Source organism: Pteropus vampyrus, unplaced genomic scaffold, assembly GCF_000151845.1.
Source record: "Pteropus vampyrus isolate Shadow unplaced genomic scaffold, Pvam_2.0 Scaffold182, whole genome shotgun sequence".
Lineage (NCBI taxonomy): Eukaryota > Metazoa > Chordata > Mammalia > Chiroptera > Pteropodidae > Pteropus > Pteropus vampyrus.
The window spans coordinates 1,347,836-1,361,976 of record NW_011888963.1 but is presented as its reverse complement, the minus strand read 5'-3'; the positions used below and the strand labels follow the sequence as shown (position 1 = coordinate 1,361,976).

The 14,141-nt window shown below is 35.4% G+C and overlaps 1 protein-coding gene across 1 annotated transcript in view; it reads left to right on the top strand.

The window, feature by feature from the left end:
* The window catches only part of MAST4 (microtubule associated serine/threonine kinase family member 4), a 158,413-nt gene that overhangs the window by 99,773 nt on the left and 44,499 nt on the right, over nucleotides 1-14,141 (top strand). Inside the window, 4 exon segments of the mRNA XM_011371060.2 lie at nucleotides 3,119-3,220; nucleotides 5,550-5,682; nucleotides 9,173-9,240; nucleotides 11,567-11,652. Of these exon segments, the coding sequence (XP_011369362.1) occupies nucleotides 3,119-3,220; nucleotides 5,550-5,682; nucleotides 9,173-9,240; nucleotides 11,567-11,652 (389 nt within the window).

Below are 14,141 nucleotides of genomic sequence, written 5' to 3'. Positions count from 1 at the left end.
GTGGTTATACACTCTATCTCTGTGCATTGTAATGATCTGTTTTGGGGCCTTACTTCATGAGCATCATCCAGATCCTCACTCCTAATCATCTCTAATTCCCTGGTGCCTCACTCAGTGTCTGATATTTTTTTGGCTCCTCAGTAACTGGGAGGTAGGCAGGGTTGGAAGAGCAATATGTGTATGTGTACATGCCAAAATATTTGATCTGTTATGATTTGTCATCAAGTAATCTAATTCTGCTGTTCCTTTTAATTAAATCAGCTTCTGAAAAATACAGGAAACACTACACATATTACTTTTTATGAGAACATCTTGAAAATTATATTTGTTAAATAGTGCATTTTGAAACAGAAGAGGCAGATGAGAGAGGAGCCCTATAGTCAGCCCATGTAAGATATTCTTTCCTTAATCACACAGTTCTGTCCCAGGATATTACCGTAATTACCAATTCAATCCTGTGTTTTTCATTCCTTCATAGGCATTCCTTGAAAAGGGCACAATCAATATCCAAAGCTACTCACATTGAAATCTCTCACTTAATTTTGTTTCTGTATGATAGACTCGGCAGATTGTTACATGGCAATTAAAAAAAATGTTAAGATTTCAAATAATCATCTGAATAGACCATGTATTGGATAAAGAATTGTTGATTTGTAGAGAAATTTCTCTTTGAGGCAGAGAAGCATGTATACCTGAGACATAAAGGGCAGAGTCATGTTTACAATATCCTTCCAGAGTTTGGAGCAAAACCGTCTTGGGATTGTGGCCCTTCGGTTGCAATCGGGCCCTTCGGTTGCAATCGGGTTGCAGGGGAACGTTCCCCTTTCTGATGCACCCAAATTGTGGGAACCCACTCTGCCTGTCCCATGATGCAATGCTGTCAGTTCCCAGCTGTGACTCAGTGCATGTGCCTGGCCTGTCTTCCAGTCACTTTTCCCATTACAGTCTTTTCCATGCCCAGGCAAGGTCTCTCTGAGGTCTGGACAGCTTAATTTAACTGATGCCTTTTAAAGTCCCGATGTCCAGGTCAATCCCACATGAATGCTTTTTTGTCTCCATTCCTTTTTTTCCACTTAGGTGGATTTAACCAAAGAAAATAAAATATGTAGGAAGCTATAAGCTACCCCTCAAATCTAGGTCTCAGTATTTTTCATAGTAGCCGACACTTACAATATAAACACAAGGTTTCCATGAATGCCGAAGCTTGTTGGCAGCCAAGAAACTATTATTCTTCTCATGCTGTGTGTGTGGTTTTATTTGGTGTTGTTTTAATAAAGCACTCCCACCCCAATAATGTTAGTAGGTAAAATATTTTTGAGTTACTATAACCCATTATATGTTCTGGCCTTAGTTATAGCTGATAATTCTTAAAAGTAAGAAGTCGAAATGAACTGATTATTTTTACGGTTTTTAAAATGGAATTTATATAATCTAAACTATTTTTTAATTTTTTAAGATATAGAGTTGTTTCCCTTTGAAGAAACCACCAAAACATGTTCAGGCTTTTTAGATTTTCTTTACATTTCTGAATTTATAAAGCAGTAATTATTATTATAGTAGAAGAAAATTCAGTATCTATACCAAATTTTCAATCAAAAATTTAGGTGGAGTTTTTTTTTTTTGCTTCATCTTTAAGTTTGCTTCATCTATTTAGTTTTGATTAATGATAAACTATAAAAAATACATATAACCTTATTTCTTGGCATTCATTGTAAGTTTCAAAATCTGTTTTGTTGCAAATCCAATTGGGAAGAAAGCTTAGATGGTTTAAATATTTTATATATATATTTCCTTATATACATATATATATATATTTTTTTCTTATGTACATCCTAGCATTCTAATGGATTAATAGAACCTATAGTTATAGTTACTAGTTGGTTTGCTTTGAATATATTCTATTCAAAAATTATTCACCAATGGTCATTTTTCTATGTCTTTTTCTTTTAAATGTTAGCTGTTTTGCTTTGCTTCTGCTGGTATATAGTTTTTATACCTAATTTTTAGAGAGTTGCCTTTCATTTGGTGGCTTAAATTCAGTAGTCATATTACTGCTAAATATAATCATTTTTGTAGATCTGGCCTGCCAGTTCTTTTCATGAGAGGTTCTGGTCCTTGACAGAATAAAATACCTTCAAGAATGATTTTAAATGTTTATTACTATAATTTAAATGTTTATTACTATGTCTGTGAAATTATATTCTATTGCACCAACATCACTTTGACTTTTTGTAATCCTTAGAGGAAAGTAAATTATAATCATTTAAAAATTAAGAAAGCCTAAAAGTGAGCATGCATAGAAGTTTATATTTAAACTTTTAAAACTGCTTTTATATCTGCTTTGATACAAATTTACCTCATTTCTTCAAGACAGTATCATTGAAAATTAAAACGACTCTGAGTGAACTGAGTTTTGTTCTCAGAATATTTGTTGTGCTTTGATTTCACATGTAGGCAGCATGAAAATAAAATTAAAAAAAATTTTAAGTCAGTTAAATTTTATTGAGTTTAATACCTAGGTATTATTTATTCAACACGTAAAATGGAATCATATGAATGTATCTAAGTATAAACATTATTCACCTAACATTTGAAATAAGTTATGCACACTTTTTATATGTAATGAAATAACTAATTTATAGGTTAAATGTGTTGTATATGTAAACTATATTTCATGCATATGTTAAGTGCCCAGGATAACTAAAGCAGTCCTTTACTCTGTTAGCTGTTTCATACATTAAGGATCTTACATCTGGAAAATCCAGTTTCTTTAGCAGCTACCCACTCTACTTGTACCATGTTCTTAATGTGTCATAAACTGTTGGTGTCTCCTTCATTTGTGGCTCACATTAGGAGTCCTAACATTTTATTTTTAACACAGAGAATAAATCAAAGTTTGCAATTAAAATTGAGCTAATAGAGCTATTTGGTAGATATAGACATTTAATAGTGTCCATTTATGTAGAGATAATGTCCACTCATCAATCTTTTAAAAGTATTTTCTAAATCACTTAATGTTAGAATATTTGCAATTATCTAATTAGCATGCTTTGCCGATTTTCTTTTTCATTTAATGGAGCAACTCTGTTTCATCATTCTTTTCATTGCTTTTTCGTAGGCTCATGATCGTTCGGAAAGTGGAGAATTGGCATTTATTAAACAACTAGTCCGAAAGATCCTAATTGTTATTGCCCGCCCTGCTCGGTTATTAGAGTGCCTGGTAAGTTGCCCCTAGATGTGACTCCATTATTAATTGTTAACTGTGGGAAACCCTTGGCCATCAGAAAGCTCCAATTTCATTTGATTTCAAAGACCAGAGCTAAATAAAAGAGTCAACAAGAACTACAACTAAGAATGTTTATGACGACATGGGTATGTGATTTTTGTTTTCTGGTTTTAAGTAAGAATTCTAGGACTTGTGCTGTATTAAGTGATAGTCATAGCATATTCTGACCAAACTTAACAGATGATTATGAAATATGTGCTTTACCTTATCTCAGTGTAATTACTGTGTTACAGCTGATTTAAAACACTTGCTGAGCCTCACATTTTTGGTGTTGCCAAGATGCAGAGAGAGAGATTATATATGATAACCTGTGGTTATAATTATTATTTGTTTTTAAAATGTGGCATGCTAGAGATAAGTGCTAGTCAGCAGACCATTTGGGGGATTGCAATAGGGCCTCATCCAGACCTGAAGAAACGAGACTTTTAGAGATCAGTTTATTTTATCAATTATATATTTTTTAGTTAGTGATCATTTCCCTGTTTTAAAATTTCTGGGTTTTTTTATGTAATTTTGATTGAGATTTCATTCAACACTGTGAACAAATATGAAGCTTTGAACATAAGAATAATATTTAAAAGGGCCTAACATAGTATTAACATTCACTTTTAAGTTGTACTAGCCATTAAAGTATTTTTAACACTATGTACAATACAGCTTTTCAAAATTTTACATACACAAACGTGTACATATATGGTTCCATTGCTATGCTTTTGCCCTTATTTTAATTAACATTCACAGCTTTTTATAATGGTGAAATGTTCACAGCCCCATAAATACATACCAGTGCACAGTGAGACGTGGTACAGGGGAAATCTTGAGGAGACAGGTAGGGATATGGTGGAGTAGGGCTTTCCATCAAAGGCCAAGACCCTTAAAACCACAGAATCAAAAGCACCATTTGGCAGTTAGTGTCTCTGGGAGGAGAACTGTGTGACTGGTGAATACAGGTAAAAGGAAGACTTTTTATTCTCCTAGTGTACCTTTTGAATTACGCACTATATGTGTGTACTTCCAGTACTTGTTTAATTTCGAGAGAAATGCCAGTTAACAGTAAAATGTGTTTCTCTGGACAGCAACAGATAGACTCAGAAATCTTGCCTTAAAAGAGGGAATGATTTCTTTTACAGTAATCACTTCTAATCAGAATAGATAAAGTAAAAGCATCACCTTTGAAGATACAAACATATAAACTTAGTAGATTTGAAAATGCTGCTGCTTTCAGCACTGCTTAAAGCTCAGATGAAATCGGAGTTTTAGGGGATGTATTCCCCAACCAACAGTCTTGTGCTTGCAGTTCCAGGCTTCCCCGGTCATTGTACCTTTTATATAAAAGGGCACCTAGTGTGCACATTTGTTTGGCTTAACTCTATTTGCAGCAATTTTTATTTATTTATTTATTTTATGGCCTTTAGAAACATTTGAGTAATTGTCAGGTGAAATCTTGAGATTCCAAAGTTGCCTATTTGGGGCATTAATAAAAATAGGAAAAATCATGAGAGAAAAAAAATCCAGGAAATATAACATAAAATAGCAACTGTGTTTTAAATCTGTAAGCATTATTGTTTATAACACATAAATCCACAGCATTCATCTAGAGTGATGTGATATAAAGATTTTTACTACATGCTAGAAGCAACAGACATCAAGAAAGTAAAATACGTGGTATAAATGAGCTACTGAATTTTTAAAAAGAAGTAATTGGAAGAACTAATTTTATGTTTCTCTTTGTCTTCACATTAATTTTAGAGTGTACTGATAAAATAATAATTTTGAGCCTTTTCTTTCTAATATTTTTGGATACCTCCATACTAAGGGAGTTTCCTATGAAACCTTGGTGAAAATGTATTCTAACATTATGCCTTTTGTGTGTGGCTATTTGTGTAGAGAGAGAAACTGAATCTTCAGGATAAGAATCCCAGGTTTTCCAACTTTGCTAAAAAGGCACAATTAAAAATTCAAACCTGTTTATTTTCAGTGAGATAGATACCTGAAGTAGAGGGTAATACCTGCTCAGTTGCATTACAAAGAAATTGGAAATGGTCATTTTGTTTGGGTTACCAAGTACATTAATGTATTGCCTTAGAAAATGAATAGGCTTCAAATATGAAGTAAGAATTATATACTTTTTAAAGCCACTTGCCTCCTTTCATCGTAAATAACCTACAACCATATATATCCAGCAATTTTATTGTGAATAGGACTTACATAATAAAACCTTAGACAGTTTTGGATCCAAGTATCATCTGTGTTTGTCTTCTAGGAATTTGATCCTGAAGAATTTTACTACCTATTGGAAGCAGCAGAGGGCCATGCAAAAGAAGGACAGGGTATTAAAACTGATATTCCCAGGTACATCATTAGCCAGCTGGGGCTCAATAAGGATCCTTTGGAAGGTGAGAACCTTGGATGGGCTAACCTTTCACTTGTTTATGCACTGTGACCTCATAGAAGAACTTAGTGACAAATCTTTATTTTTTTATTTCCCCCATATTTCGTCTCTGTCTACTGAAAAGTCCAAATTGAGGGGTCAATTGCGATTTGAAGGAAATAGCGACAAGTTGAGTCCTGAGAAGCATATGAGCATGACCCACTTTGTGTTTACCTAGAGTATGGGGACCACTTTGAAATCTTAGCAGCCCATCAGCCATTCTTAACAGTGCCAGAATATCCCAGAAGGGTTTAGATTTCAATCTTCTGAGTAGTTTTTCTACTTGCAAAGTTTAGTTGGGTTCTTCTCAAAGGTACTTTTAATTTTGAAACCGCTGCTAAAGAAATTAATTATAATTTATTTTAAAATGACATTTAAATTTAAAGTAATTTGAGAGTAAGGTAACTGATAATAGGTTACTTTAAATCAAGTGCACAATTGGTTGATATATTTTTGTTTACTTGTCCCAAAAACTTCAGAATAATAGTAATATAGAAGGGGGAAAAAGTTTCTTAAGCTTATATAAAGGATTTATGGTTGATTCAAATGAAAAAAATAAAGGTCTAATGCTATTAAATACAAAGAAGAGGAAGCACTCTGTTAATTATTTGTTTTTAAATTTAATATTGAGAAGCCACTGCCCTCCCACCCCAATCTTTTTGTGTTCATTGTTGTTTGGGATTGTCATGTAAAACATTTAGGTTACATATACTGCCTAAAAAGACTCAAAAATAATCCTAGACTCCTTCATTCAGAGTTGTCTCTCTGGTTCATTAAATTGAATTTACAGTGTTTGTTTTGCCAAACCGTTTGTAATGATGATAACTGTTGGCACAGACATTTTTCCATCTAAAGCCAGAGACCCTGCTGCTCTCTCCCCTGCTCTCCTATTTCCCCCTGCTTTGTTTGCGCTTACGGCCATCGGATCTTTGCTTCCAGGGAAATGATGCATGCATTACTGGGAGATAATGCTAGATAAATTTATACTGTACCGAAAGCAATACCACAACAGATTCAGCACTTATCAGAGATTGGTGGCTGCTTTTCTGAAAAGTTCCCTGGGGAGAGATTTTCCCCCATGGCTTTCAAATTACCATCTTTACCTTTTTGAATCATGAGTCTTCAGAAATGGTTTAAATCAATGAAATAAAAAGGGCAGATGTTTAATGGTATTTAGATGAGTTTTAAAAATCTCTTCAGGCATTACAAAATGATGCCTTAGGTTTCTGCTTCAAAAGCTGACTCTTGGTTCCATTCCATTACTACCCATGGCTTATAAATAATATGTATTTCTCAGATAATAGTTATTTAGCAGAAATTCTATTTAAAACAGAACCGTTTTTTAATTTGTTTTTTCATAAAAATAATTGGAGTCCGGGAAGTTGTCAAGGTATATTACAGTGACTTTTCACGCTGCATAGTTAAGGTAGTGTCAGCTCTTGAATTGTAGACTGAGTGAGCTCTTCACAGTTTTCTTACCTGGTAGTAAATATCACACTGTAGGCTGAACTTTGGTAGGTGAATAATCTGAGGCCCATTTATGTACATTCTTCACAGAGTCTTTAAAAAATTTAATAGTGATCTTTGACAAGTTTCAAGGTTAGTAATACAAATTGATAACTAGGAGTTGTGTTTTTAACCCGACACTTAATTTTCTTGATTCAAATCTGAGGATAGTTTTTAACCTATTTGTTATCACTTAAAATATGATTATTACAAACTCTGATCTACATTTGCCTCCTCTTCTTGTTTACATCTACACTAACAATCCTAAAGCCTGACCTTTGCAGGTAAGGAGTGAGGATCTGAAGTGGGATGGCCCAGGACTGTGCCCTTGTGGCCAGCACTGCAGGCTGTGTGCCCTTGACCACGCTCTGGATGTATGGACTTCTTTGTGCCTTAATATTCTTTCTGTAAAAATGGGGTGACAGTAGTACCTATTCATAGCATTGTTTCCAGGGTTACATCGATTTATCTCTGTACCCAAGATGTAGTAATGCTTAATAAATGTTAGCTGCTGTTACTATTTTATTTAAACAATATTAAAATCACTCCTTTCCTTGAAATCTCCTCCAACTGATACATTTTAATTCACCTCCTAGTTCATAAATCTAAAGTGCTGGTCTCATAGGATGTTGACAGCATTTGAGTGACACCAGGAAAGCATACACTTTGTACTCAGCTCATTTTTATTCTTGAATTTTCCCTGCAGGTAAACTGGGAAGGTGAGTGTCAGTGTCCAGTTATTTTAGAATCTGGAGTTTATTTTTATCCAAAGACAACACTCCAATGTTGCTTTGCTTCATATCTTTTATGTGTAATCTGTCCCCTAAAAAGGATGATTGTATTTATAAGAACATGAATACACGAATAAGAGCCTAAGAAATAATTTTAGATGCATATAAAAATATATAACTAAAAAAAACCTTTTTATTATACAAATTCAAGTTTGAAATACTAGAAAATGCAAATTACCTATGATTGTACCACTCAGCGATAACCTCTATCAACATTTTGGAGAAAATTCTTTTATGTTCGTTTTCTAATACAAATAATAATAATAAAATAATAATAATAATAAAAATCAGCCTTAACAGTAAAATGAATTAGATTTGAGTCTTCAAGGATGCATACCAGTGTAGGCTGAGGAATTAGATGCCCTTGTCTCTTTAACTAGACCACCAAGATTATACTTAAGCTGGTGTTGAGCATGTGGCATCCAGCCCAGGATTGACTACACGATGTAATCAGTAATATTAAATAATGGTCAACATTCAGTTAGCACTTGCTAGTCAACATGCTAAGAGCTTTACATGCATTGTCATATATAATATTCATAAAAAGCTCTAAGAGATCAACAAAAGTGTTGCCATTTTACAGGGTAAGAGCCGAGGTTGAAAGGTCACTAGTAAGTGCTGATAGTGGTGGTAACCCAAGTCATTTCATCCCCAAACCTCTCTTAACCACTATTATTGCTTCTTTTCTGACAAACTGCAAACTCTTAGTGTACTAGGTGGGTTATATCTCAGTGGCTGTGAAGGAATGAAAGAAGTGATGTTCACTAAAACTTCAGAATCATCTGAGCTGCAGTTGGTGGTCTCCGATGCCTGTCAGAGCCTGGGAAGATTTGCCTGTCTTGGATATCTGATTACAGGCACAGTCATTGACCCCCAAATCACTTCCACGCTGAGGTGATCGTGTCAGCCAGTGAAACCTGCTAGCTGGAGCAGAGGCCCAGCTCTAAAGTACCTGTGTCTAGGTGTTCAAATGCAGTGAGATTTCAGGGAAGGATGTGTGATAAACAATTTCCGAATGCCATTTCGAATTTAAGATTTTCCCATGGGCTCATTGGAGCATAGAATAATTTTTTTTTCCCATTATTTTGGTATGGTGCTTTTGTCTAATTGCCATTGCCCTGTTTTTCTTAAATTTTGCTTTTTTTTTTTTTAACTTAGAAATGGCTCAGTTGGGAAACTATGATAGTGGGACAGCGGAAACACCAGAAACAGATGAATCAGTGAGTGTAAGTATCTTTCTTGATAAAATATGTTATTGGTTTTTCTGTTTATGGCAGCTGGAGATTTGGGCTGTTAATTACTTTATTTGTTCAACAAATGTTTATTGTGTTTCTATGTATAAGGGACCAGGCATACAATTTTAGCCCCTCCCTTCAAAGAGAAAGTATCTTTGCTTCCAGTGAAATGATGCTTCCATTACTGGGAGATGATAAAATAAAAATAAATCATGCAAAAATTTTTAAATAATAAATTTGAAAAGATCTGTAAAGAAAAATGACCATGTGCAACTGGAAAATAACATGAAGAGATTTACCTTAGTCTTGCCAGTCCAAAAAGATCTCCCAAAGAAATGACACTTGAGCCAAGATGTGAGATGTTACTAGGATGAGAAGGGGCAGCGGGAATATCCAGGTCAAGGGAACATCGTGGGCAAAGACTGTGACACAACGGAGCAGAGTCCATCTGAGGACTAAGAGCAAGGAGGACAGTAGAGATTGGAGAGCTTGGTAAACTGGACACAGAGGTCCTAGTTCATCTTCGTCAATTTTTTTCTTTCAAAGAATAGTGGGAAGCTATTGCATTTGGAGGAAATGTATGGGAATGTAGGGCAAAAGGGGGTGGACAGGGAGATGACACAGTCTGATTTATAGCCTGAAAAAAAATCACACTGATTACAATGTAGAAAGAAGATGGGCTAAGAGGAACAGGCAGGGTGACCCTGAGGAAGCCAGTTAAGAGGCTGCTACAGTGACACAGATGAGAGGTTCTGGATGCTGCTCTCATTCTCCTTAATTATGAACACTAGAAACGGATTCAGGATAGAGCAGGTTGAAGGCAGACAGGAAAGAGGGGCAACTGGGTATCCTGGGATCTAAGAACCCAGGCTCTGGAGTCAGATTGCCTAGATTTGAAACCTGCTCCAACTCTTAATAATTGTGGGATCTCTCCATGCCTCAGTTTCTTCATCTGTAGAATGGATGTAAAAAATTAAATGCGATAGTTTGTGTAAAATAGGATAGCACCATATAGTAAATGCTAAATAAATGCTGGTTTTGTTCATTTTATTATAACTGTTATAATTTTGAGTGTGTTGAGAGTGATGTTCCTTTGAGACATCCAAGAAGAGCCATCAAACTAGCAACTATGTATAAGGTGTGGTATTCTTTGGCACTTGGAGGGGGAGTTTTAGGTGGAGGTCTGAATGACTTAGGAGTCATGCACTGACATAAATGAGACCACTTTCAGGTAGGGAAGAGTTACCAAGACAAGTTGGTCCCAGTCTTGAATTATATTTTCCAATATGAGATGGTGACAGGTGATGGCTAGTCCAGGTCGCATGGCCAAAGGCCAGGGGAGACTAGAGGAAAGAGCTAGTTGTTTGAGTTGAGGTGGTCAGGTAGCCCAGAGGCCAGGGTGTTGAATGAGTCATCTGTGCAGACACTGGGGCCACCCGAATGGTGAAAGAATGCGAGCAGAAAGGAAGGTGGGAAGCTGGGTACCCAAGTCTCCCAAAGATGAGAGTGTGACAGAATCAGCAAATGACAACACTGAATGGAGGAGGATGGGACATAACTTAGAGTCATGGAGTGTCTTCCAATTTATAGGAAGGGAATTCTGGGTTCTGCAGAAGGGACAAAGAGGATGGTAACACCCTCTCAATGCTAAAAATACATGAGGTGCGAGAAAAAACTTTTGAAGCACTTTATTTGTTCTTGTCCTTTGAATTAAAGTTTTTAAATAGCTCTCTTTTGGAAAATTGATATCTAAATCATGGTAAACCTTATGGTATGGAAGTAAAGAAAGGTAGGTATTCTATGCTTGGGTGGTGTCCCATTCGTTGCTGACTACCTTTTCCAAACAAGAAAGTTTACCACGGGAATGAAATAGATGTGCTCTGGTCAGGGACAGAGAAGCCACTGTACCTACTGGCCCATGTACCTACCTTAGCCCATTCTTTTCTGGCTGACTGAATCAGAAAGAAGGTTGAGCATTCTGGACTTAAATCTCAAAACTTTAAAAGTCAAGGGTAAGGCTAACCTACATAGTTAACAGAGGTAAATTAAAATCAGGAATTTTCAAAAACCTGGTGCCTTCATCTCCTGGAAGTGTAGGTTCACTTAAGTGTAACTTAGACACCGTCGTGAGGAGTGGTTTATCAGCACTGCTCTGGAGAATTGATCTTTAATGCTGTCTCCCAGGTTCTTTTGCTAGAATACGCCCCTTCAACATATTAACCAACACAGCATGTAATTCAAGTATTACTTATTTTGCTATTAAAATCATTTTCTTGAATTCTCAACTACTTTTTAACGTCCATATTTTGTTTCCAAGAGCTCTAATACTTCCCTGAAACTTCGAAGAAAACCTCGGGAAAGTGATTTTGAAACGATTAAATTGATTAGCAATGGAGCCTATGGGTGAGTAATTCAAGAAAACTCTCTATTGTATTTTAACACATTAGAGTAATATATTCTTCACATTTATCTTATGCCAAATAGATGTTGTTTAGGGACTTTAGTTTCCAGATCACTGCTCCTTCATTGATGGGTGTAATGTACAGCCACAATCAGTTTTCACTGGATACTTTGTCAGAAAACATATCAAGTGGCCTAGGAGTTATTTTAGAGGATAGGAGAGAAAGATTTTAAAAGTAAAAATGTATAAAGTAAAGGAAAATGTTTATATATGCCTGCTTCTTCCTCCTTTTTTCTGCCCTTTTGGGTTCAGAAGTGACTGACTCTTGGTTCATATAGATATATGTATATATAAAACATACATCTGGATATATATCTATAGATATATAGGTATACATCTGTATATCTCTCTACATATATGTAGATGTATATCTATATATCTCTCTATATAACTATATATATATATCGGAATATATGTGCGTATCTGAATATATATTAGCATCTGGATAAAAACATTATACATATATGAATATGTATAAATTCATATATAGCATTAGTTCTTGAGAATTAGCCAGTACTTCCTGCCTGACTAGCAGTCAGCCTCATAGAGAAGTATTAAAATAGGAAGACTTGTTGAAAATTAAGAGCAGTACATTTCTTTTAGTCTTTATATTACATCAGGATTGTTTTTCAGTTGAACTCTGTGCTATACTCTGATCACGTTCGTGGTGCCCCTTCCTCAATCCATTTTTGTAGACACATGATTTCCCTTTTCATGGCAAAGGGTCAATAGTGACATGATCCTCTGAGCTACTAATAAATAGTTTGAAAGGGCAATTAATACACAAACAATGTTCTGGTCCATTTTAGACAGCCCGAGAATTCTAGTTTAATTAAGTATTAATCTCAATTCCATCTGTATAAGGAGAGCAATAAACGATCTCTTAGACATTTATTGCCATTTTTCACAGATATGAACAGATGAGATAAAAGTCATTCTTGTGGTGCCACAAGGGATCTTTCTCCTTACAATTTTTTTTTTTTTACCTCTGATATTTTCCACACCATTAACTTAGTGAAGAACTTAAATATTTTTGAGTCCTTCCTATGCTTCACTGATTTGCTTTCAGGATTATGTCAAATGGCATATTTCCTGATGGGGCTTATAAATGCTCTCTGATGTTTTATTTTTGTGATATTTTATTTCCTTCAAAGACCTTGTTGAAACTTTTCTACCTAAGAAATTGTTTCAGCATGCTCTTCTCTGTGGGTTTTATTTGTTTATTTGTTTTTCATTCTTTTTAGTTTTGGAGCACCTCTGAAGATTTCTTAGGGAGAAGACTGGACTTTGATTTATGGGTTTGAATACTGCTAGATTTTATTGGCAGTGGAATTCTGGAATAAGATTATCTGTGAAGCACCATGTTGATAAAATGTGGGCATATATCTTAGCAGTATTTGGAGTTCTAATTGGTTGCGTAAACTCATTTGTAGTGCAATTAAACCACTGTATAGTAGATGAGGTATATCACACTTTGGGGAATGGTTGGGAATATACATGAAGTTAAACAAGCTGTGAATCAGTAAACACCCAGGATGCAGGCCAAGTCATTAATGGGCTCACAAGCTGCCTGTAGGAGCCTCTGCCAATCAACCAAAATGCTTTTTTTTTTCTCTTTTTCTCTTCTCAGATTTAATCTCTCATTACATTTTTGACAGATTTCCTTTACATGTTAATTATTTCTAATTTAAATTTGGATGGAGCTACACCCATTGGTCCACCCAGTCAAGATGCTGATTACAGGCTTCTGCGAACAGCCGAACAAATGGATCCCTCTATGGATAGTTGAACTGGAGTTGTTAGAGGCTTTCTTAGGTATCTTGGTACCGGTGTACCTCTTATGTCAGTGACTCTGAGTGACACTGATGCCACGACTTCTTGAAAATTGGTTATGTTGGGGACTAACCTTCAGTAGGAAGAGCCTCTTACCTGTCATGCTAATACACATCATGGTTTTCTCAACATCCTACTTAGTGACAATTCATGTTATAAAGCCAATTTGCTAATTTGCTGAGCATCTGATTTCCTTCTCTGTTTAACATGATTTGGATCCCTGATTGAAAGTTAAACCAACTTAGCACTCCATAGAAAGCTAACACTTAGTATGTGCCAGGCATTGTACTAGTTTCTTTTATCTGTGTTCTCTTCTCAAGAGCTTTGTGTGGTAGCTGTTCTTGTTTCCACTTAGATCTGGGGAAAGAGAAGCTCAGAGATCTGGTCACAGACACTGATTCAAAGCAGAGCTCTTTTTGACTCTAAATATTCTTTTGTTATAACTTCTGGCCATCTTAATTAGGGTATAGAGGTCTTTCTTCCATTGAGCACTTTCACCTGGATTTTTAAATTACAACTTGGAATGTTTTTTAAGTGAAAGAATAAAATCGACTTAAAATTCTAAAACGTTTTTTTAAAAACCCTAAATTTGAAAGGC